The 24,966-nt window shown below is 34.0% G+C and overlaps 1 protein-coding gene across 9 annotated transcripts in view; it reads right to left on the bottom strand.

Annotated features, from left to right (window-relative positions):
• Nucleotides 1–24,966, bottom strand: part of ADK (adenosine kinase) — a 494,813-nt gene that overhangs the window by 312,718 nt on the left and 157,129 nt on the right. For all 9 annotated transcript variants that reach the window (XM_026005029.2, XM_072756311.1, XM_072756308.1 and 6 more), the window contains one exon: nt 18,670–18,748. In XM_026005029.2, the coding sequence (XP_025860814.1) occupies nt 18,670–18,748 (79 nt within the window). The remainder of the gene's footprint in view (nt 1–18,669; nt 18,749–24,966) is intronic.

Here is a 24,966-nt window from a genome sequence, read left to right as displayed (position 1 = left end):
ATTTTATGAAATTGAAGCAAAAGATTCACTTAATTTTGTTAAAGACAAGCTTTCATCATCAATTAAAAGAATGATGGAGAGGACTGGTACATTTAACTTTTATGAAATGGTAACATACATTTCAATCCAGGATGAACATATGTTGATATCTAAAATTCAACCCATAATATGTGCTTCTAAGAAGTTCCAGTAGGGCTAAATGTTGGCAAATTGAACTCCAATAAAAAAAATTTTTTTTAAAGCTACAGTAGGCAGATCAGTAATTTAATAAATATATAACTAAAAATAAAAGTGTCTGAAATATGAATACAGGACTCTTTTGAAACCAACTTTGTCCATACAATTTATCAATGTGCACCACCTACTTCACAGAAATATTTTGTGAAAATATTGAGGAATTAGGTCACATAATCTTTGATAATGTGGTTGACACTGAAACCTAATAACACCTATCATAACAAAGTTTTTTGTGCAAGCACATTACCTACTATTCATTCCTTTATTTTATACTTCACTCACACACCCCAAATGTATAATGTACATTTTACAGTGTACAAATGAGCAAAGTAAAGCATAGGAAGGCTATATAATGTGCCCAAGATCACACACAGTAAGAAGTCTGTCATATATTTTATTTATTTTTTTTTTTAATTTTTATTTATTTATGATAGTCACAGAGAGAGAGAGAGAGAGAGGCAGAGACACAGGCAGAGGGAGAAGCAGGCTCCATGCACCGGGAGCCCGACGTGGGATTCAATCCCAGGTCTCCAGGATCGCGCCCTGGGCCAAAGGCAGGCGCTAAACCACTGCGCCACCCAGGGATCCCATATATTTTAATTATAAGTCTCCCAGAACTAAGCACGTAAGTCAAGAAATATATTGTTCTTAGTCTATTTTCTTTTAGTTGGAATACTATTTTTACATTATTTTCCCTGAGACTGTGTTTTGGTGGCTCTGTAAAACTACATGTACAAACTAAATTTACCTCAAAAAACAAAGCAAAATGTTTTCCCCCCCAAACAAATATAAAATTGTAGAACTATTAATAAACACATAGACTGACTTACATACAACTGGAAGAAAACAAAAGAAGAGGTTATTGGTCATTTTTTCCTTTCTTTACTTTTCAATTTTCTAGCATAAGTTTAACAAAACCAATTTAAAAAATTTAAGGAATCCTACTTATCTGCAGGTGTGTAACGTTAAAGTGTAAATCTGCCACAACTTCTAAGATGCCAGGTTTAATTACCTGTAAAGGTGCCCAACAGCAGAACCTGCTTCCCTACCTACCACAGTCTCTCCAAAAATATAAGCCCTATCAAGTCAGAAACTTTGTACGTGTCCCAAGTTCTGTACATAACTTTTAGCCAATGTGGCTACAAAATTAAGATTCATCTCTGAGGTACATAAAGGAGATGGTTAAGAATGGTCAGTTCTTGCTTTAAAAAAACTGCAACACTAACTACACTATCAGTGACTATGATCTTTCACGTTTAGTAAAATTTTCCTCAAGGTAGGATTAAATCTGTAAATTTTGGGAACGGAAAATGACCCATTTTAAATAATTTAAAGAAGTGCTCTACATATTTAAAGTTTTAAAATTTTTCATCATTTAAGTCAACATGACACATTTACATAAATGCTTCATGGAGATGCTACTTTTAAGTTCCCCAGTACTTTTAAATAACTCTAATTTCAAATATTATTTTCCTATGTTAGTTACGTTATCTACCTTAAGAACATTTCCTTTGATTTTTAATACAGAATAGGTGCGAACTATTACATAAAGCACAAAACCCTGCTGGCCAATAAATATGAATAATTACTATTTTTAATGTAAGTGAAAAGTAATCTGATCTTTTTAATAAAACATACAAGTGTAATTCTTATTTGCGTAAGTGGTATCTCATCTTCACAAAGAAATGAACTATATTGTTTTTATAAAACCAAATCTAAGTTTATTCTACCAAATCTTTAATTTCCAAATTCTCAATATTTTCAGTTTTCTATTACAACTTGTTAAATCATTTCTAAATACTATAATTACTTTATTTTAAAGATATAATTTATTTATTTATGGCAGAGAGAGAGAGAGGCAGAGACACAGGCAGAGGGAGAAGCAGGCTCCACGCAAAGAGCCCGATGTGGAACTCAATCCTGGGATGAGCCAAAAGCAGACGCTCAACTGCTGAGCCACCAAGACGTCCCCAAAGTTCTGTTTTTTGAATGGCAACGTTTTATTAACTATCTACACCATCTGCAACCCGCCTCTATTTATTAAGGAACAGAGTTTCTCAGTGGTCAGATAATACCTACCCAACCAACCAATCTTTTCCCTTATTTCAAGCCTGCTAATTTTCTCACAGAGACTTCTGAGAAAGAAGAAAATTCCAGTCCATAATGGAATGAACAGCAATTACTACCAGGTAAAATCTATGAAAATGAGGGCAAGGATTGTATCACTATATACTGAATTGTAAATGTTTTACATGGGACGGATTCAAAAAGAAGAGGAGAAAGTGATAGGTTTCCTTGGACCAATTCTTCACTCTACTTCACAATGTCCTGTATATACACACACACATATCCGTCTTTAGGTTTGTACCTTTGATACCCTTAACCCACTCCCCCAACCTAGTCTGAGGCAACCAATAGTCTGTTCTCTGTATTTATGAGCTTGGTTTTGTGTATGTGTGTGTTTTAGACTCCACATGCAAGATCATATGCTATTTGTCTTTCTCTTTCTCTGACTTACTTCACTTTACATAATGCCCTCAAGGTCCATCCATATTGTCACAAATGGCAACATTTCATTTGTTTTATGGCTGAATAACATTTTGTTCAATATGTGTGTGCACATGCATATACATCACACCTTTTTTATCCATTCCTCCCCCAGTGGACACTTAGGTTGTTTCCATATCTTGGCTATTATAAATAATGCTGCAATGAACATGAAGGATATATAACTTTTTCAATTGGTGTTTTCATTTTCTTTGGATAAATACCCAGAAGTGGAATTGCTGGATCATATAGTAATTCTAGTTTTTTGTTTTGTTTTCTTTTTTTGAAGAAACTCCATACTGTTTTTCATAGAGGTGGCACTGTTTTACATTCCCACCAACAGTGCACAAGAGTTCCCTTTTTTCTACATCCTTGCCAACCCTTGTTATTTCTAGTCTTTTTAATAATAGCAACTCAAGAGGTGGGAGGTGATACGTGATATGTGGTTTTGATTTGCATTTCCTTGATGATCTGTGCTGTTGAGTCTCTTTTCATATATTTACTGACCATTTGTATGTCTTCTTTGAAAAAATTTCTCCTGTAATCTGCTCATTTTTATTTTTCGAGAGAGAGCGAGCAGAGCAATTTGAGGTGTGGGGGAGAGAAGTAGAGGGAGTCAGAGAGACTTGCCCAGCATGGAGCCTGCTTGTAAGATCAAGACTTGATCTTACAACCCCAAGATCATGACCTGAGCCAAAATCAAGAGCCGGACACTAAACAAACAAAATGAGTCACCCAGGCACCCCTCTCTTTTGCTCATTTTTAAATCAAATTTGTTGTCTTGTTTTTATTTTTACTATTGAGTTTTATGAGTTCTTTATGTATTCTGCATATAACCCCTTATCAGATTTGCAAATGATTCTTCCTATTCAGTAGGGTGCCTTTCATTTTATATTTTATTGCTTTAAATACATTCTCATCAAAAAAAATACATTCTCATCAAATTGCTGGAATTAAAATTAAGTTTAATTCAATTAATGGAATGTCTATTGCATAAAAAAAGCTACAATTTATTAAGCTCTCATTATGTGTAAGTACCAAACTAGGTATGTTGTTTATATCATCTAATTCTAACATCACACCACATGGAGTTAAGTACCATCAAAGAAAAAACTTTGAAAGATTTTTAAATGGACAAAATGATTGTAGATATTTGCAGAAGCCTATGCATTTTTTTTTTAGAGCACAGCTTTCTAGATTTCTGATTATATGGGATTTATACCCTTTATCATCTTTAAGCTATTTTATAAGTCTATACTTACTTACAGCAATAATTGTCGTCTATATCAGTAAATAAAATCTGACACTATAAAGAGAATTAAAACCTGCCACCCCATCAAAAAGTCAGTTTTGTAATACTTCTAGATTTATTTCATCAACCACACATGTCTCTGGACTTTAAATTTTCTTTTAAATCAATTGCAATATCTTATCTGTTCACTAATTGTGAACTAAGTAAATTGTTGATGTGTCTATTTTCTATAAGAGTTATGACTTTACTCTTTTTTTTTTTAAAGATTTTATTTATTTATTCATGAGAGACACACAAAGAGAGAGGCAGAGACACAGGCAGAGAGAAAAGTAGGCTCCATGCAGGGAGCCCAATGTGGGACTCGATCCTGGGACTCTGGGATCACACCCTGAGCCAGACACTCAACTGCTGAGCCACCCAGGCATCCTACAACTTTATGCTTTTAAAAATATTAGGCTATAAAATCACTGTGATTATTCCTATTTTTCAAAAAAAGAAACTGAAACTTAAGAAGTTAGCTGACTTGCTCAAGTTTTTGCTTGCCCAGCTTTGCTTAATTCCACAGCACATCCTCTACACCCCTAATCACTATGCCTTGCTAAAATTTAGACTATGTGGTGTTTTACTTTGTTATCTCAAGTATTTCAACATCAAAAGTACCAAAGAGGGACGCCTGGGCGGCCTAGTGGTTGAGCATCTGCCTTTGACTCAGGGCTTGATCCCAGGGTTTGGGATTGAGTCCCACATCAGGTACCTGCATAGAGCCTGCTTCTCCATCTGCCTCTGCCTCTGCCTGTGCCTCTGCCTCTCTCTCTCCTGAATAAAAATTAAAAAAAAAAAAACAAAAAATCAAAAAAAACAAGGGCAGCCCCGGTGGCGCAGCAGTTTGGCGCCGCCTGCAGCCTGGGGTATGATCCTGGGGTCCCAGGATTGAGTCCCACATCAGGCTCCCTGCATGGAGCCTGCTTCTCCCTCTGCCTGTGTCTCTGCCTCTTTCTCTCTGTGTCTATGAATAAATAAATAAAATCTTTAAAAAAACAACAAAAAAACAAACAAAAAACCACAAAAGTACCAAAGAACACAGAAATACTCTGGAAAAGCTTTTCTTTAAAAAAATGGGTGGCTTGACAGTACAACTATATAATTTAATTGGCAAAGACCATCCTCATTGTCCAACCAACTAAACAAATGAGACTTTTCTCTTCCCAAAGAGGTCTAACTTTATTTTTCAGCTCAAACATTATACATAAGATATTTAAAGTTTCTGTATTCTAATTCCAAAACTGAATGAAAAGGAATGGAACCAAGGCAAGAGTTTTAGATGAAATTAGAAACTATCACTTTTATTATTTCTTACAGAAGTCTTTCTGTTTTCCTCTTAGGCAGGAAAACAAAATCTCAAATTGTACCCAAGTTTAATGTCATACAAAAGAATAATGCACCACACTGAATGAAATTTATAAGGTTTATAGTTGTAATCTTAATATAAGGTATAAAATAGTTTAAGGAACAAAAAAAAATAAAGGAAAAAAAGAAGGAAGAATAAAGAGGAAAGGGAAGGATTAAGGACGTAAGGAAGAAAGAGAAGGAAGGAGAAGATATATGAATTTTGCTTTACATTAATAAACCTGACAGCCTCTCTTATGGTGATGATCTCCCCACAAGAACATGCCCTTCACAAAGGACCTTCTCCACCCTTCCCTGGAAAATGGAGAAGAGGAAGCACAAGAATAAGTGTGGATTGAGCCCCCAACTCCTACTTCATGGACATGAAGTACCCAAGTATACAAAATCACTACCGTCTATAGCCATGCACAAATGGTAGTTTTGTGTGTTGGCTATTCCACTGTCATCAGTCAGTGTACAGGAGGAAAAGCAAGGCTTACAAAAGGATGCTCCTCTGATGAAAGCAACACTAAAAGTACCCAAATCGAGATGAGTGGGAAACTCTCAATAAATAGATTTTGGATAAATAAAAAATTAATAATTAAAATTAAAAATAAATTTTAAAAAAACTAAAAATCTGACATAAATTTCAAAATGTCATAAATCCATCAAAATATCACTTAGGAAAACAAAATACTGTTTTCACCTTATTTTAGCTACTGAAGTCTCTCACAAACTAATCCAACAAAGAGAAAAGATTACCAAAGAAAGGACGTATTCATATTTAAATTTTTTTCAACTGCAAAAAGAAATCACTTCAAATAGTCAACTTTATTTTGTAAGACCCAAATTTACTTAAAATTATTCATTAATCTTAAAATTGGCACCAAGAAGATCCTCCTTTTTAATGACATAAGGTTTGACAAGCCTCTGTGTTGCATCACCATCTGCTACATCCTGCTCTGATATTTATAAATACAGTTGTGCTAGTGACGTTTCTATAACTGTTCCAGGTGTAAGACATTAGAATGGAGAATTCTCTTTGATCACTCCAATATCATTTCTTCTTTTTAAATGTAAGCAGTCTGGACTGCTCCCAGATTCCCAGAAGTATATCTAATAAAAATCCTTTTAATCTTTTTTTCAGGTAAAATAGGTCACACAAAAAAAGAGATAATTGGAAATATATATTAATACAGAAAAGCCATACAAATAACTTTTTTTTAAAAGAAAACAAATATGAAGCTCTTGATTTTCATCAATTTTAATTTCTAAATACTATGACTCATTGGAAATGCTACATCGTTCTTGAAATACCAGCTTTATAATTTTTGGTTCAACATGTTTCTACTCATTCAAACGCAATTCTTGAAACTTTTTTAAAAAAAGTTTTTAGGAACTCAATGTACATAGTTTGGGAAAGCTTTAAAAAACAATTCTGAAAACTGGTTCATTACATGTTTGCATCAAAGAAAAAAACAAAGCACTTCCCCTATCCTCCAGGTGAAATCACGTATAAAATATAAACATACAGGTATATAGTTCTCTCAAAACTTAATTAAAAATGTGGTTAAAATTTCAATAGTAACTAAATATAAATATGGAGACTTATCTACCTACGAAAGACCTGAGAAATTGGAAAACCAGGAAGCTGATGATCAGAGAACCAGGTTAGGACTTCAAAAAAGACTAAGGATCTAAGAATTCAAGAAGAATCCAAGCTAAATGTTTAATGTTATCTGAAGAAAAAAATTCAGATCCACTGCTGATGGTTTTATATACACGATTATAGGAAAACCTGTAATTAGAGGCATAGTGTCATCTCTACTACTTAAAGACAAATGGAGATGGGGTAAGGAATATATACATATATATTTATAGTAGCTTCTATAAAATGATTTAGAGTACAGCAAAGAAAGAAGCATTACTTTATTTCAAAGATCTTTGCTTTAAATGACAGGAAAATATGTTTTATTTACAAAGATGGTAGTTACTAAAATAATAGAAAAAGGTTATTCTTTATTATTTAATAGAGAGTCATAAAATCCACATAACCCCAACATTTTGGGGGATGACAAGGAGAAGTAATAATTTATTCTACTAAAAAGAAAAGCACAGGCCCAAAATGAAGTCACTTATGTCAAGAGCCCCACATCAGCAAACCAAGACTTTATATCTAACTGCAATTTCAATACCCCCCAAAATGTAACCTTTTAACCAATCAACATGGAACTTCCTGATGAGCACTAGGAAACGTACTGATAGATCCCTTTCATTCGGAGGGCAACATTCTTTCCTGATAATTTCCTTTTCTCCATTCCCTTTCAGCCTTTAAAAACTGTTCCTTTCTGGCAACTCAACAGAGCTTTCTTCTACTTGTGAGATGGGATGCTGCCTGATTCACAAATCATTTAATAAAGTCAATTAGACCTCAATTTCAGTTTTGTTGTTTAACAATGCTAATGATGATCTACTTATGGTTAACAAAGGATAAAATATCAAATACATTTGATTAGATGCCCTGAACAAACAATGACAAGCTTTTAACAACTACAGAACATTAGAAAAATCAGTAAATCAATCTGCAGGAAACATAAAAACAAGTGAAATTATATAACTTGAAACAACATAAGAATACCACATGTAGATGGTCATCAGACTTCTGAAAAATTCAATAATTCAGAAAAAGGCATAAATGTTCAAAGATCAAAAAGGTATCTAAACATCAAGGAAAACTGATGTCCCTAAGAAGCATGAAAGATTTCTTCAGAACTATATTTAAAATGATGGACACTTGATTTTCCCTGACAACCTCCAATTCTTCCTAAATTGAAGCTGTCAGAAGTGGAGAGGGTATGTGAAAACACTAAAACTTCAAACATATACACAAGTCAGAACTGAAGTTTTCTAAGGAAGAGAGAAAAATCCTCACTAAGGAGAGCAATCAGAAGTTTCAGTTAAAACACCTGATCTAATTCTGCTTTGCTTACTCATCATGGCATTTTTGTCTAATTTAATCAGAATCTTTCCCTATTAAAATGGAGACCACACTGTCTTGTCTATCTCATAAGCTGCTGTGAGAATCCAACGTTTGAGAGTACACAACAGTAGCATAAATAAGGATTGCAAAAAGGTAAAATAGGTAAGTTAAGCAGGCCAAGTTTAAGAAAATCAAAAGCTCTGGTGTGGGAATAAAAATACAACAGGCCACTGGCCTTCATGTAGAGTAACCAAACTTTTAGAATGCTAACTCAAGAATGGACATACCAAAATATATAGATAATGATATAATAAATAATTATGGAACAAACTGGTAGACAGTTCCAAACTCATTCAATAGAAACATCAAAAAAACAATTATCAAGCAGACAAACATGTATAATGGAAATCCAAGGAGAGAGAGGCACAGAAAAAGATACCTGAAAATAAGATGGCCTAAAACTTTCCAAATTTGATGAAATACATAAATTTACATGTCGAGAAGCCCAAAGAACTCCAAGGAAGATAAAATCAAAGAGATTCATACCACACCTCAACCAAATTATTAAAGACAAAGAATCTTAAAACCAGAAAGAGTAATGAATTTTCATAAATAAAGGGTCTTCAATAAGATTAAAAGCTGACTTTTCATCAGTAACCATGGGGGCCAGAAAGTAGTGAGATGATATATAAATTGCTTAAAGAAATGTCAACCAACAATTCTATATCCAGCAAAACTATCCTTTATGAATAAAGGAGAAATTAAGATATCCCCTAAGACTTGTCCTACAAAAATGATCTTTTAGTCCTTGAGACTGAAATGAAAGGACACTAGATGGTAACCTGAAGACATAACAAAAAAGAAAGAACACTGGCAAAGGTAACTGCACAGATAAATATAAAAGCCAGCATTACCACACTTTTGGTTTGCAACTTCTTTTTTATTCCTGTAGGAATTAAAAGGCAAATGAATAAAACTATAATCATAAATCCATATTAATGGGCACACAATATATAAAGAGGTAATTACTGAGAATAACAATATAAAGGTGGAGTATGGAAAGCCAGAGGAGAGGAAGGTTTATATGGCATTGACACCAAGTTGGTACTATTTAAACTAGGCTGTTAAAAGTTTAGTATGTTAATTGCAATCTCCAAAGTAACCACTAAGAAAATAACTAAAATACATACACAAAAGTAAATAAGAAAATCAAAATGGTACACTAGCAAAAATAAAAAAAAAACATACAAATGAGTATTTGACATGCTCTGAATTGTGTCCTACCCAAATTCATATGTTGAAGCCTTAAGTATTGGAATTTAAGAATGCTACCATTATTTAGAGATAGGGCCTTTATAGTGGTAAATTAAAATGAGGCCCTTATGGTGGATCCTAAGCCAATTTGACCACTATCCTTATAAAAATAAACACAAACACATAGAGAGACCCAGAGGTGTGCAGAGTGATAATTATGCAAAGAGATAGCAACAGGAGAGAGGATTCAGAAGAAATCAAAACTGGGACAGCTGGGTGGTTCAGTCAGTTGAGTGACAGACTCCTGGTTTCTGCCCAGGTCATCATCTTGGGGTTGTGGGATGGTCCCTGCACGTGGGGCTGGGCCTCCGTGTTCAGCGTGGAGACTGTTTGGGATTTTTCTCTCCCCCTCCCTTCTCTTCTCCCCCTCCCCATGCTCCTGTGTGTATGTAGGAGGGCACACTAGCATGCGTTCTCTCTCTCTCTCTCTTCTTCAAATAAATAAAATCTTTAAAAAAGAAGAAATCAAAGCTGTTGACACCTTGATCTTGGACTTCTAGGTTCCAGAACTCTGAGAAAATAAATTTCTCTTGGATAATCACTCAGTCTGTGGTATTGTTATGGCGGCCTGAGTAAAACAATAAAATACCTATTTGAAAGTATGTATTATTCTGTTATAAAAGTGCTACTATTTAAACAAAGGAACAATTAATAGTGCTAATTAGTAATAATCAAAAGAACTAATTAAATAATATGCATGAAAAAATATGATACTAATTAGTTTCTTCTGTTAAAATAAATACAGCAACTTATTTTACCTTTTTTTTTAACTCTTTGTCGGAATTTAAATTTTATAGGCCATACTGTATATTCTTAATATATATAAACATAAAATTTTTAAAAAGAAGAGTAAGGACAGTTGGATTAAACAGATATTACCAGTATTTAGAAAAAAATAACATGTTTCTTTTTGTTCCAGAAAATGGAATAGTTTTACTCTTTGTATCTCCTTTCCAAAATACTTTTCTGAACTGGGTAGAACCATTAGGACAGCCTTCTTTTTAGTGTGGTAAAACTGAATATGGTTAAATTTAAATTTCATTTTGACCACTCTGCTTGTATCAAGTCCAAATTCTTGGTGTCAGTCCTGTGATGATACCAAACTACATATCTCTCAATAAAAGCATCTGAGCACAGAATGCTTAGGACTGTACTTAATAGCAATGACAGGTATTTAGATACATAAGAATTAGTTTCAAACTGCACAAGATATCCAACTCCTTTGAATCTAAATGCTTGTTTTAGTATTCCAACTATTTATCAATCATGTTTTGTATTGACAGATTACTTATATATGCTTTCCATGTGTAAAATGAGCATGATTTCAGAAGGACACTAGTAATTTCAATTTATGCTGTCAAAGTTGCATTCCAAATGAGTTACGGTTTTAGTAAAGAAATCGAGAAGGTCTTATTTAACTTGGCTGCCCTTTTGTGGTGGGGTGATTTTTTTTTCCCTCTACCTTGAGTTACAAAGTAATCATATTATACAAAAATGAGACATTTGTTTGTTGTGTAAATTTTTTTCTAGTCTCCTTATCACTTCTTCAAATACCACTGAACACTTTTGAAGAAATGGCATATAAATTTGTTTTAGTATAATCCTTTCCCCTATTCTCATCCTAAATGTATTGCCAAATTAGGTTAGACAGGACATTCTTGTCTCACACTTTAAAAATATTTTACTGCAGGATATCTTTTCTAAGTCCAACAACAATTATAGCCATTTTTAAGGCACATGTCCAAGGAGGCTACCTCCTTCTATTCCTTTATGGTCAAAAATCATATTAAATGCATTTGTACATATTGAGAAAAATAGAATGTCCCAAAATGCTCACTATGAAAGCATCAATTTCACAGGTAAGCAAATTATACCACCTTTTAGCAGTGTTCTATATAAGAGGTTCAGAATTCTTTTCAGAGAAGATTTTAAAATTTTCATTAAAAAGAAGTTTACACCGAATAAAATTTTCCAAAATTTAAATTTGCACTGTCAAACATGCAGATGAGAGAAGTCTAGAATTGTATATGGACATCTTAACATTGTTTTATGTTGCCTGTGGTTACGTTAAAATCTTCAAGAACAAACAAATTTAACAAATCAAAGTATCACAGAAGTAATGGGAACATTTTCTTGTTGACACGATTTCCACATTATTTTATGTATCAAAGTATGATTGTTGGTCAGATCTGACAAAATGAACTCTAGAAAGTTAACCTTTACTTTCTGTATGACTTTTAGTTCTTCTTTCATAGAAGTGAGGATGTTTGCAAGTAATCCTCTCTTTCACTATTTCTGCATATTTTTCCATAGCTACCGTGTAAGGCATTATTAAACCATGGAACAAGGAGAAATCCACTTAAACCTACTATTGTGTGGGGAAATTACCTCGAAGTACTAGTAGTCTCCAAATACATAAACGCACCAGCTATCCCAGAAGGCAGAGAACAAAAAGGGCCTATCAACCAAATTAAGATGTTAATAGTACACATTTATCCATTTAAATAAACAAACAGCAAGAAGCAGTGGGAGAAACTAACAATCACAGCGTAACACATTAGGGTGCAAACAAGTTAAGGACCTCACTAGCTGAATGTTCAAATAACCTGTCCATTCACCTCATCATCCTTCCCTGATGATGATGGTGTACGTATATTTAAGAGGGTCACAGTTTAAGCAAGGGTGCCACAGACAGCAGGGCTTAGTATCACACATACACACTGCATATGTTCCCTGAGAGAAACTCAAGAGCAAAGATGATAACGCTTGAAAAATGACCTGCTAAATAGTTAAGGTTTTATTTGCCTTTCCTGGGTAGTGTGTGGGAGGCCAGAATGAGAACATACTGTCACTGATGAGTGGACAATTTGGGATGATACAAGTATTAGCCCATTGGTATATGATCATGAAATGGTTTTTCTATCCCTTTCTATAAGTAATACTCTTATTTGTTACAACAGTTTTTCTTTAGTCTATCCTTAGCAGTCTTACAGGTTATAAGCTCATTTGTTGCTTATATATAGCACATCAGATTTGCCTATTTCCTGGATTATTTATTATCTATGCTTTTAAAAATGTTGATGACTTCTGGCTCAAACTTTTATGGTACCAGTTTACTATTTATGAATTCCATCCCCTGGTTTTTTCTTGTGTATACAGAAAAACTGAGTATTTTCAAAATGTATATTACATAAACACACAGAGATACAGAAAATACATATTTCACATGGTATATACCATCAAGAAACATGCAGAATTAAGCAGTCTATGAAAAGTTAGACGATCATTGAATTTTTTTTCCTTAGAATAGATCTCATTCTATTTCAGATCTCCAGTTCATAGCATCTGGCAGACAGTTAGTTAGTGTAGCTCTACTGGGTTGTTACTTGCTGTCCAATATGTGCTTCTTTAATAATATAGAGTGATAGAAAAATGCAAACCTGTATGGAGTGAAGGAGAACTCAAATGGATAAGAAAAGCCCTGAACCAAACAATCAAACGCACTAAACACAAAACAAAACTCAGTACTTTCCCTGGTGGGCTATCCCTTTCAACCCCTTTCTATTGTATTTCCCTAGACTTTTTAGACAGCTGTAAGCTCAACCTCAATGTCCTCACTGAACAAAACTGTATCAGAATTAGATACAACTGAGCAGCCCCGATGTCCTAGTGGTTTAGCACTGCCTTCAGCCCAGGGCCTGATCCTGGAGACCTGGGATCAAGTCCCGCATCAGGCTCCCTGCATGGAGCCTGCTTCTCCTTCTGCCTGTGTCCCTCCCCCGCCCCCGTGTGTCTCTCATGAATAAACAAATAAAATCTTAAAAAAAAATTAGATACAATTAGGACTATATTGGGATTGTTCACTCTAAAGTTCTAACTATTTTTTCATAGTTTTCTTAAAATTTAGACAAGAGAGCTTAAGTTACCAACTACTACCTGGCACAATGACTAGCACATAGCAGAAACTCAATAAATATGTGCTTTGTGTACAAATGAATCAGTTCTTCCTATTACTGACTACCAAGGAAAGTCTGAGAAATTGACCTTCTGAAGGGAAGTACTTCTAATGTACTATTTTTTAAAACTATGTGGTTATCCTAGACATAAGTTATAATTTGGCAATTATGTAGTTGGATCATCAGTCAGATGGAAAGGAAAAGTAGTCTCAAAATATTAGGGGAAATGAAAAGCAAAACAAGACGTTCAGTCAAGGGCTAGACTGAAATTACTGTTTTTAAGCAGATGAGAACCACAATTCTGGTTGTCCTATCCATAACTGGGTAAATTTTTTTTTTCATAACTGGGTAAATTTAAGTTAAGATAAAGAACATTTAGAAAATTGCAAAAAAACAAAAACAAAAGGCCTTCAACTTTAGTGGTTTCCAAACTTTCCTTTAAAAAAATAGTATAATTTTTATAAATATTATCACATTAATCCTTACAACATCCAAGATAAGCTTTAACCCACAGATGAAAGACCCAGAAAAGCTGAATAAATTCTCGTGGCTTCAAGGCCATTAGAATGACAATGCTTGAACTCAAACACAGTTCTTTTTTTTTTTTTTTTCAAACTCAATTCCTACGTATTCCCATGGTCCCAAGAATAAGCCCATGCTCTTAAATTGTTATGTTGCCTCATTGATTGCTGAATAAGCAAATGAAATCCATCACTTGAATCACACAGATATCATTGTCTACAGAAGCATTTCTAGAATTTACTTTTTAAAAAGATTTTTACTTATTTATTTGAAAGAGAGAGAGAGCATGAGCAGAGTGAGGGGCAGAGAACAGGGAGAAGTAGACTCCCTGCTAAGCAGGGAGCCCGATGCAGAGCTCAATCCCAGGACTCCAGGATCATGACCTGAGCAATAGGCCCCCCAGGACTAGACGACTAAACCACCCAGGTTCCCCTAGAATCTATTTTTAAATTTTCTTTTTTTTTTAAATTCAGGTAAAATAGACATATGCAAACTTTAATCAGTTAAGTGCACAGTGCAGTGGCATTCACATTGTTCAAGAAGCATTACCACTATCCATTTCTAGAAGCTTTTCTTCTTGTAAAACTGAAACTCTATAACCATTAAGCAATAATTCCTCTTTCACACCACCCTTGGCAATCTACTTTCCATCTCTATGAATCTGACAACCCAAGGTATCTTATATAAGGAGAATCATCAGTAGTCAGCCTTTTGTGACTAGATTATTTCACTAAGCATAATGCCAAGATTCATTCACGTTATAGTATGTGTTAGAATTTCCTTCCTTCTAATAGCTCAATATTTTCCTTTTAGCTACTGTGAATAATGCTGCTATGAATACAGGCATACAACTATCTCTTCAAGACCTTTCTTTCAATTCTTTTGAGTACATAATCTTAGTCTGCTCTGGCTGCCATAATGAAATACTATACACTAGATGGTGTAAACAACAGAAATTTATTTCTCACAGTTTTGGAGGATAGGAAATCCAAGATCCCAGGAGTAGTCAATTTGGTTCCTGGAGATGATTCTCTTCCTGGCATGTAGATGGCCACCATCCCACTGTATACTCATGTGGTGGTGGAAGGGAGGGGCAGTGCAAATTCTCTGGTGTATCTTCTTATAAAGGAACTAATTCTTCATGATTAAATAACTCATGTCGTCATTTAAGTCCCTAATAACCTCTCAAAGGCTCCATCTCCAAACACCATTACATTGGGAGTTGGGGCTTCAACATATAAATTTGGAAGGGGACACAAACATTCAGTCCATAGGATACTCAGAAGTGGAACTGTTAGATGAGACGATAATTCTCCTTGTAATTTTTCTGAGGAAGCATACAATTTCCATAGTGTATACATAATTCTACATGCTCACCAACAGTGTATGGAGTTTCAAGTTCTCTATATTCTTGCCAACATAAACATAAAAAAATGTTGATGTGACAGTAGCCATCCTGATGAGTACAGTGGGCAGTATAACTTTTAAAAGAATTAAATCTTTTATCAAATCTAATGTACAAAATAAAAAGCAGAACAGCTCTACTTTTAAAGCAACAAATCTAGAACAAATCAAGCATCACCCGTGCCTCCTTGTGGCAGCCTCTGAGATGTTCCACCAACAATTTGAAAAAAATCTCACAAAATAGACTGATAATAGTCAATCTCATGCCAGGGGAGGAAGGGTTCAAGTTACATAGAGAAAAACTGCTATCCATGGGTATCTCTTTTAGTTTTCCTAGTTCAAATTTAAAACTTCCTAAAATCTAGGGCACCTGGCTGGCTGTTAGTTAAGGGTCTGCCTTCAGCTCAGGTCATGGTCCCAGGGTTCTGGGATTGAGTTCTACATCAGGATCCCAGCTCAGTGGGGAGCCTGCTTCTTCTGCTCCCGTTCCCCTTACTTGTGCCCTATCCCTTTCTATCAAATACATAAATAAAATCTTTAAAAAAAAAAAAAAAAAAACCTCCCTAAAATCTAGAACTTGACATAAAAGTCCTACTGAGAAATGGGAATTGTTGTGATTCAACTAGCAACTGAATATTATACTGGAGGTATACTTGGAAAGACAGTTTTACCTTTAGGTTTCTAGAAACTGGAAAAATCTCATATGTGAGTACCGATGTCTTTTTACTTTGGTTCTTGTAAATGGGTTTATCTGTCTTTTAGGGATAGAGAGGATTTCTCCTATAAAATTATATTGTACTTAATAGTTTACCATTCCCTCTCTGCACCTCACCACTGTGTCCCCATATATATTTCCATTATAATGAAAGCTTCAAAAGTATGGGCTGAGTGTGTTACTAACTTCTAACTAACATCTCACTACCTGACATTTAGTAAGAATTTAATAAGTAATAAAGAAAAAGAGGAAGAACAGAAGAGGAAAATTTAGGACAGTGGTTAAAGAAAAAAAGAAATGGTAAATTTCCCAATCTAACCCAAAACTTTGTAAACAAGGAATATTTCTTGTTTATTGATGTGTCTATCATGTAGCACAGAGCTTTATACAGAGCAATATATGTCAGGTGAATTGCTTTGCATATGGTGAAAAAGAAAATGAATAGTCTGGCAATCAGGATTGGATTTAACCTCAGATTTACCACTAGTAACAAAATAAAAATATTGGATGAATTGCCTCAAATTTTAAATTCCATTTATTTCCTTTTTTAAACCTAGGAACAAATAAAGTATTACGAGGATACATTATTACAAGGCTCATAAAATATTATGAAAGTTGTGCTTTGATAGATTGCAGCTTTAAAAGAATTATTTGTTAGGGACAGAACTGCTCCTCTCCCCAAAAATGCATATATTGAAGCTCTAAACCACAATGTAACTGTTTTTGGACAGAACCTTTAATTAAAGTTAAATAAGGTCCCATGTGTGGGGCCCTCATCCAATAGGAGTGGTGTCCTTACCAGAAGTTAAACAAATACAAGAGATCTGTTTCTGAGTGGACACAGAAGAAAGCCTATGTGAGGACAAAGTGAGAAGGTAGCCATCTTTAAGACAGGAAGAAGTCCTTACCAGAAATCAATCCTGATTCAGGCACCCTGATCTTGGACTTCTAGCCTCCAGAACTGTGAGAAATAAATTTCTATTGTTTAAGCCACACAGCCTATGGTATTTTGTTATGGCAGCTCAAGCAATTAATACATAACCTAAGGACAAAAAAAAATAAATTATCCTCTTTCTGTTAACCTGAGCTCACAAAGGACTAGCAGGAAGAGGTTTTACAAAAACAATACAAATCAACTGACAAACACAAAGACCTTCTCCTCAGGCCACTCCACACAAATGACCAGACTACTTTGGAGATGAATTTTTACAATTGAAAATATTTTAATAGTATGCTGAAATCTGAGCTTTAGAAGTATGTGGGAAGGGTGCCTGGGTGGCTCAGTGGTTGAGTGGGTGCCTTTGGCTCAGGTCGTGATGCTGGGATCCTGCAATCAAGTCCTGCATTCCAGCTCCCCACAGGGAGCCTAAATCTCCCTCTGCCTATGTCTCTGCGTCTTTGTCTCTCTCGTGAACTAAATAAATAAAATCTTAAAAAAAATGTATGTGGGATAATTACACTGTATGTCTAAATCAACAAAGATTTAGTTCAAAGAAATCAGAAATTGTTCAACTTTTGTCAATTTTCCACTTGTCTAGTCTTTAAAATTACTTAAAATTCAAAAGGAAAACATTAATCAATGAAAACTCAAAATGACCTAAGACCATCAGAGATGACCTACAACTGCAGTGAGTAGGATTTTGAGCTAGTTTTCAAATCGCAGAGGTAAGAACCAGAGGTAGATAAAGCTTTTTATGTCCTTTGTGATTAAAAGTACACAGTCTCATTCAAGATTAGATTAGGCTGTTGACTTGAAGAACATATATCAAAATAAATTTATCCAATTATCCCCTGGAAAATAAAGATATGGGTATATATACAGAGATATGAATTTACACATACATAAAACATGTTTACGTATGTATATATGTATAGAAAAGATATGCTTATATATCTGCATATGACACAAGAAAATCTGTGGTATCTTGTTATAGGAATGTCCTTTAAATAAATAAAAACTAAAAAAAATTAAAACTAAGAACTCCAGCACAGTAATCTGGGTTAAAGTTTGTTAAAGTTAAAATTTAACTAATCAGAGTTAAAGTACAAAAAACAAATAAGAAATACTTTCAACAGATAAAGGGAATAATATCCATAAAATATAAAGAATTCCTGTAAGTCATTAACACCTGAAAAATTATAAAAAAAAAACACAATAGATTTGATAATTAAACACATTAAACGGTGTTCAAGCTCACCAATAATCAAATGAACAATTTAAATAATTTTGTTAATTAGATGGGCAATGATTGCTAAAATCTTATTCAAAACCAAAAAAACCATTCTATAACAATAAAATATAGTCTAGAATCATTTTGAATCCATTTGTTTATAACTTTTAAAATAATTAACCAACCTGTGCCACTTTAATTGAATTCTGGGTAGAGCCACCAGCATGATATTCGACTTTGAATTTTTTTACAAGTTCATCAAACCTACAAGGAAATCACAGTAGAAAAAAGTTAGCATCTCTCAGTTGTCACAATCTAATTTTTCTGATTAGAAGTATATTAAATCGCAATTAGTAAAATATTTTGAATTACATGATTATGTTGAATGAATTGAAATATGTATGAAAAACAACTTTGCTGAATTTCCATACTTATGAAATTTTTTCCACAAATATACAATTATAAAAATTTAAAATATATAAACTGTCCATTATTAACCATTAAACTAAAAAAAGGTAAAAATAAAAATTTATAAATTATAAGCAATGCATATTTTCCCATTTTAAGTGCTGATCTCTAGAACTCTTACAAGTGTATATTCTAATAAGTTTAAAGTTTTAGATATCATAAAGACAATTAGTTTATAGTTTAAAAAACTGGGAAACTACACTGGGTTGTATAATTCTAGGCAAACTGCTTGCCGACATAATTTCTGTATCTGCCAAATAAAAATAAAGAGAAGTGATTTAATGCTTTGCTACTCTGACATGTGATAAAACCTATAGAACTTCTCTCCAGGAAAATACATGCATTCACTACACATGAAGCTTTTCATAGATGATCCATGAACACCCCTGCTAATACACATACCCAGCCAAAGGGCTATGGACACTGAATAAATCTCAAAATAGATGGCATTTATTAACCTGGATATCAAGTCAATACTCATATCATATCTCTAGCATGTTAGAGTCTGTGGGAGAAATCCAAGGGGCATAAGTATATAATTTTAATTTCAAAGGACTAAGAAGCCTTGGAGGGACAAAAGGATGAATACACATGAGAAAATAGAGAAAATGAGAAAACATCAAATTATTGAATAACAAAATATATGCAATGTAGACAGCAAGTGATACAGGTCAGTCAAAAAAGAAAGAGATTGGGATAGGAGTATAATATGAGATTGGGATAGGAGTATAATATTAAAGGAATGTTTGAGTCTTGAAACGTATTTTTAAACCTTTAAAAACTGTAAGTGTAGAAGTAGATCCTTTCACTAAAATGAAACATTCCACAGAACCTCAAAATAAAAGACAAATACAGATATGGTTACATTAGAGATAGGAAACATGGAGTTATACCCACTCCCATACCTCCAAACGCCTTGTGATTCTATCTATAAAACTCTTAAGATGCCAAAAAACATAATTAACAAACCTCCCAGAACTTTGACAGCAGTATTTGTATACCACTAATAATACTAATGTAAAAACAAAAAGAAGACAAAGTATATAGCCACAGGTGCAGAGGTGGTTAGTTGCAGCACTTCAAGGGAAGTTCTCTTCTACTTACTTTCTAAACTAGATATCAGTTAAGAGTGATGTTAGAGATTAGAGGAGAAAAGGAGAGTAAATGGGTAAAGTAAACATACAGTGATCAAATACAAGGTTCGTTTGAAGTACCACCACTTTCAAAAACCAATTCTTCCAAAGATTTTGGATCATATTTATAATGGGTTGAATTACAAATAGGTCATGACCCCCAAAAAGATATGTCCTCCCAGAATCAGTGAATGTAACCTTATTTGGAAAAACAAAACTTAAATATTTTTATAAATATCAATAGATGAATCAATGATATAAGCAATAAAAATGGACATGGATAAAAAAATAATATGAAGGTAAGAAAGCTGAAAACACCCAGGAAAATACCCCAAAATCAGTAGGAAATGAGATGAAAAATATGGAAGAAAAATTAAGAGGCACAGAGAATAGATTAGGTGGCCCAAGATCCATTCAAGAAGAATGAGGGGGAGACTAGAGATAATGAAGAATAAGAAGGAAATATTAGAAAAAGTTTTCAAAAAAAAAAAAAAAAGTTTTCAAAAGAGATAAAAAAATATAATTGTCAGATTTGTCCAAATATGAAGCAATTCTATTAGGGAGGGGACTAAGATCTATACTTGAACAATACCTTGTTCAATTCCAGAACTCTCCATATTAAGAGAAAACTTTAAGACCTTCTAGAATGAAAAATAAAAGATTACCTGAAAAGGAGTAAGCATCAGAACACACCAGACTTCTTAAAGAATATAGGATACTTAAAAAAAAAAAATTATATTCTATGCTAGAAGAAAAAAAAGATTCTCCAAATAGAATTCAATATCCACTCAGATTACTAACTCATATGGGAAAATATAAGCTTCACATGTAGGTGTTGTTTTGCCTAGCATTTATATGAGAAAAATTACTAAGCTGGAGTTGTAACAACCAAAAAGAAACATAAGAAAGAAGATAGCATGGGTTGTTAAAAAATAAAGAAAGGGGGAGGGAAGGAAGGAAGAAAGAAGGAAGAAAGGAAGGGTGAGAACTGTGTATGACTTTGGAAGTAAATAAAAGAATCCAAAAAGAAATTTAAAGAGGGCCCGTTATATTATATTACATCCAAAATTCTCCTTTCAGTAGCAAAAACTTTAATAAAGGACTGTAGTTTCTATTCTTTTTTTTTTTTTTTTTTTATGATAGTCATACAGAGAGAGAGAGAGAGGCAGAGACACAGGCAGAGGGAGGAGCAGGCTCCATGCACCAGGAGCCCGACGTGGGATTCGATCCTGGGTCTCCAGGATCGCGCCCTGGGCCAAAGGCAGGCGCCAAACCGCTGTGCCACCCAGGGATCCCTGTAGTTTCTATTCTATGAATTCTTCCAATCATGCTACTATACAGAAAATATTAGTTACTAGTTATTTGGCAATAAGGTTTTGTTTGGTTTTCAATTTTAGAATCTATGCTGAGATAAAGCATGTAACAATTAATGACATTTACAAAATGTAAAACCATTATATATAACATTGACATTCTGAAGATGGAAGAAGGGTGAGATGAAAGAAAATGTTTACTAACTTTCTGGCCTTCAGTTAGAGTCCATAAGTATCTCAAATGTTAATAATCAACTTTTCAAAAGAGATTTTAAGTACATTAAAGTCATAAAATCAACCAGTAGAAAAATTAAAATATATAAAAAGCATAAAGAAGGCAATACAACTAAGATGTCAATTTCCAAAACACAATTTGTAGAAATTTTGACTAAGATTACTTAAAAATTTTTTTTCACATATATGATAAAGCAATAATCTTTCCAGTAGTAAACTATCTAATGCTTGATCACAGTGTACATCACAATATATTTATTTAGGTCATTAATATTTCTCAGTTTCACAATTTTTGCCATAAATTTTGCACATCTTTTCTTAGTCACTATTTCATATTTTCTGCGTTTTAGTACAACCGTGATATTGTTTAAGCCTAATTTGTATTTGTTGATGATATTTAGAAATAGAATTCTTTAAGATTTATTTATTTGAGAAAGAGCCAGCAAGTATATGTGCACAAGGTGGTGGGGCAGAGGGACAGAGAAACCCAAGCCGACTCCACAGTGAGCACAGAACCCAACAAAGGGCTCAATCTCACCACCGTGAGATCAGACCTGAGCCGAAACCAAGAGTGGATGCTTAACCAACTGTGCCACACAGCCGCCCCAGAAATATAATTCTTTATATAACAATTTTTATCTACCCAAGTTGCTAACATCTCTAATTAATTCCAATAATTGACCTGTTTTGCCATACACACATAATCATCATTTGTGAACAATGACAATTTTTTTTTCTTTTTCTTGCGTTAGTGCAGAAACTGAGGACCTCCATAACATGCACAGATCATAGTGGGTAGTAATAGTATAAGTGGGCAAACAGTCTTATTCCAAATTTTGACCTAATAAATTTTTTTTAAGATTTTATTTATTCATGAGAGAAAGAGAGAGGGAAAGACGGGGGGGTTGGGCAGAGACACAGCAGAGGAAGAAGCAGGCTCCATGCAGGGAGCCCGATGCAGGACTCAATCCCGGAACTCCAGGATCACGCCCAAGGACAAAGGCAGGTGCTCAACCATTGAGCCACCCGGCACCCCTGACCTAATAAATTCTAACCAAGACTGGTGAAAGGCAGGGTAGGTCCATTTCCCAAAGCTACAAGTCTCATAAGTGTTTAATTCTTCACCTTATTTTTACTGTGTATATGCACTTCTACTAAACAGTTAAATTTTTTAAATTGTTACCAAAACACACAATATAATCCAATAAAATTACAATATACATGTGTATATTACAATTATCTAATTATCTAATACATACTTAATATATATTAATTAATATATTGTTTATATATATATATTAAAAAGGATCTGGAAAAGTACAACCAAGGTGTTAACAGTGGTTATTTCCGAAGTTGGAGCAGTTATGGATCTTGTACACATTTATTTTGACCTTGCAATAAGCATATAAACTGCTTTGCAACAAACACATTTTTTAATCTACATTTTATAATGGAAGAACATAATTTTCCATAAAATTATCTAAAAAGAACTACATACAGAACAAAGCTGAATAAAAAGCATAGAGCTTTTTAGAGAGAAGTGGGTGATCCTGAATGAAAAAGGCAGGGAAAATTTAACATTTGAACCGAGTTTGACAGATAAGGAAGAAAAAATATTCAAGACTGAGGGTAAAACAAAAACATGACATATTCGGAGAAACAATTTAAACACAGACTAAAATATAGGCCAAAATCAAAGTAGTAAAAACTGACAACAGAAAGGTAACTCTCTCTGCCAGGCTAATAAATTTAGACATTATTCAGGAGGCAGGCAGGAATTACTAAAATCTGCTAGTAATGTAAAAGGCAGACTTGTTTTTAAAAATGACGACAGCACTGTTTGGAAGACAACATAGAATAAAAGGAGGCAGATTGCCACCTTTCAAATAGTTCATACCAAAGATCAGATGTTGAGCTAAGGCACTAGAGAGAAATTATTGAAGTGAGGAAGCAATTCTGAGGTTAAGACATAACATGTGATAAATAGCTGGAAGTGGAAGATGTGGTAGAGAGATGACAATTCTGAGATTTCCAGTTTGGATGAGCAGGTGGATGGTGTTGAGAATGGAAATACAAGAAAGAAGAAAAACTGTACTGAGCAAAGGGAATTTCTACATATTGACAAACCAAGAAACATTTCTATTTAGGGAAATGATTTTAATGAGGCAAAATTTGTTGTTTTATTTTGTTTTGTTTATCTCTTGCAGGCAATGGGCACGTAAGTTACATCCTGATTTTCTCTGTACAATTTTCTAGCTGATACAAAATTTTGTTTGACTGTGAATGGTCTATCTTGTCTGGGTCAAAAATATCAATGTAGCCAATGGAAAATGCTGAGGAAAGAAGGTCTGAGTATCTTTAATGAATGAAACCAAAAATTCAGGCTAAAATACCAGTGAGCTTTGACACTAGGAGTATAACTTGATAAGTAAATAATCTAAGCAACTGTGTGAAAAACTAAGTACTTCCTAAGTTGCTTAGGGATGAAAAACTATTTAATAGCTTTACATGTTATGAGAAACTTCAACATATTTCCATTATGTGATATATCTTTTTTACGAGAAGGAGCAAGAGAGGGGCAGAGAGAGAGAGGGAGAGAGAATCTTAAGAAGGCTTCATACCCAATGCAGAGCCTGACGGGGACTTGAACTCAACCCTGAAATCATGATCTAAGCCGAAATCAAGAATCAGATTCTTTTCTTTTTCTTTTTTTAATTGATTTAAAAGACAGAACATGAGCTGGGGTGAAGTGTGCAGAGGGAGAGGGAGAAGCAGACTCGCCACTGAGCAGGGAGCCCAATACAAGACTCAATCCTGGGACTACAGGGTCCTCAACCAAGCAGAAGGAAGATGCCCAATGACTGAGCCACCCAGGTGCCCCCAAGAGTCAGATTCTTAATTAACTGAGGGACCCAGGTGCTCCTCCATTTGTGATTTTTTTCTATAGGGAATAAAATCTGGCAACATTAGTACTTGATCAATTCATTCCTACTTTCTCCTTTTGGTTAAATCTCTTTGTTTGAATGGAATGGGCATATCAAACATGTCAGTCAAACGACTGACAGTGAAAGAACAGTAGCTGATCCATTTCCTACTAGTAGTCTATTTGTAAAACCCAAATTAATAAAATATATAGTTTTCATAATGTTTAAAAACTTCGAGGAAATGTTACTTAAATAAAATGCCAGAGGAAAAACTGGATTCAGTACTTATCAAACTTCTAGACAACAGTTTCCAGATAATGGAAACAGAAAAGAATAAAAACAAATTTGATATATAGAATATAGAAGTATTTAAAACTTTAATATATAAAAGCAAAACTGAACAAATAAAA

This window comes from Vulpes vulpes, chromosome 4, assembly GCF_048418805.1.
Source record: "Vulpes vulpes isolate BD-2025 chromosome 4, VulVul3, whole genome shotgun sequence".
NCBI classification, from domain to species: Eukaryota; Metazoa; Chordata; class Mammalia; order Carnivora; family Canidae; genus Vulpes; species Vulpes vulpes.
Note: the sequence above shows the minus strand (reverse complement) of the source record. Positions and strands in the feature narration are given on the sequence as shown.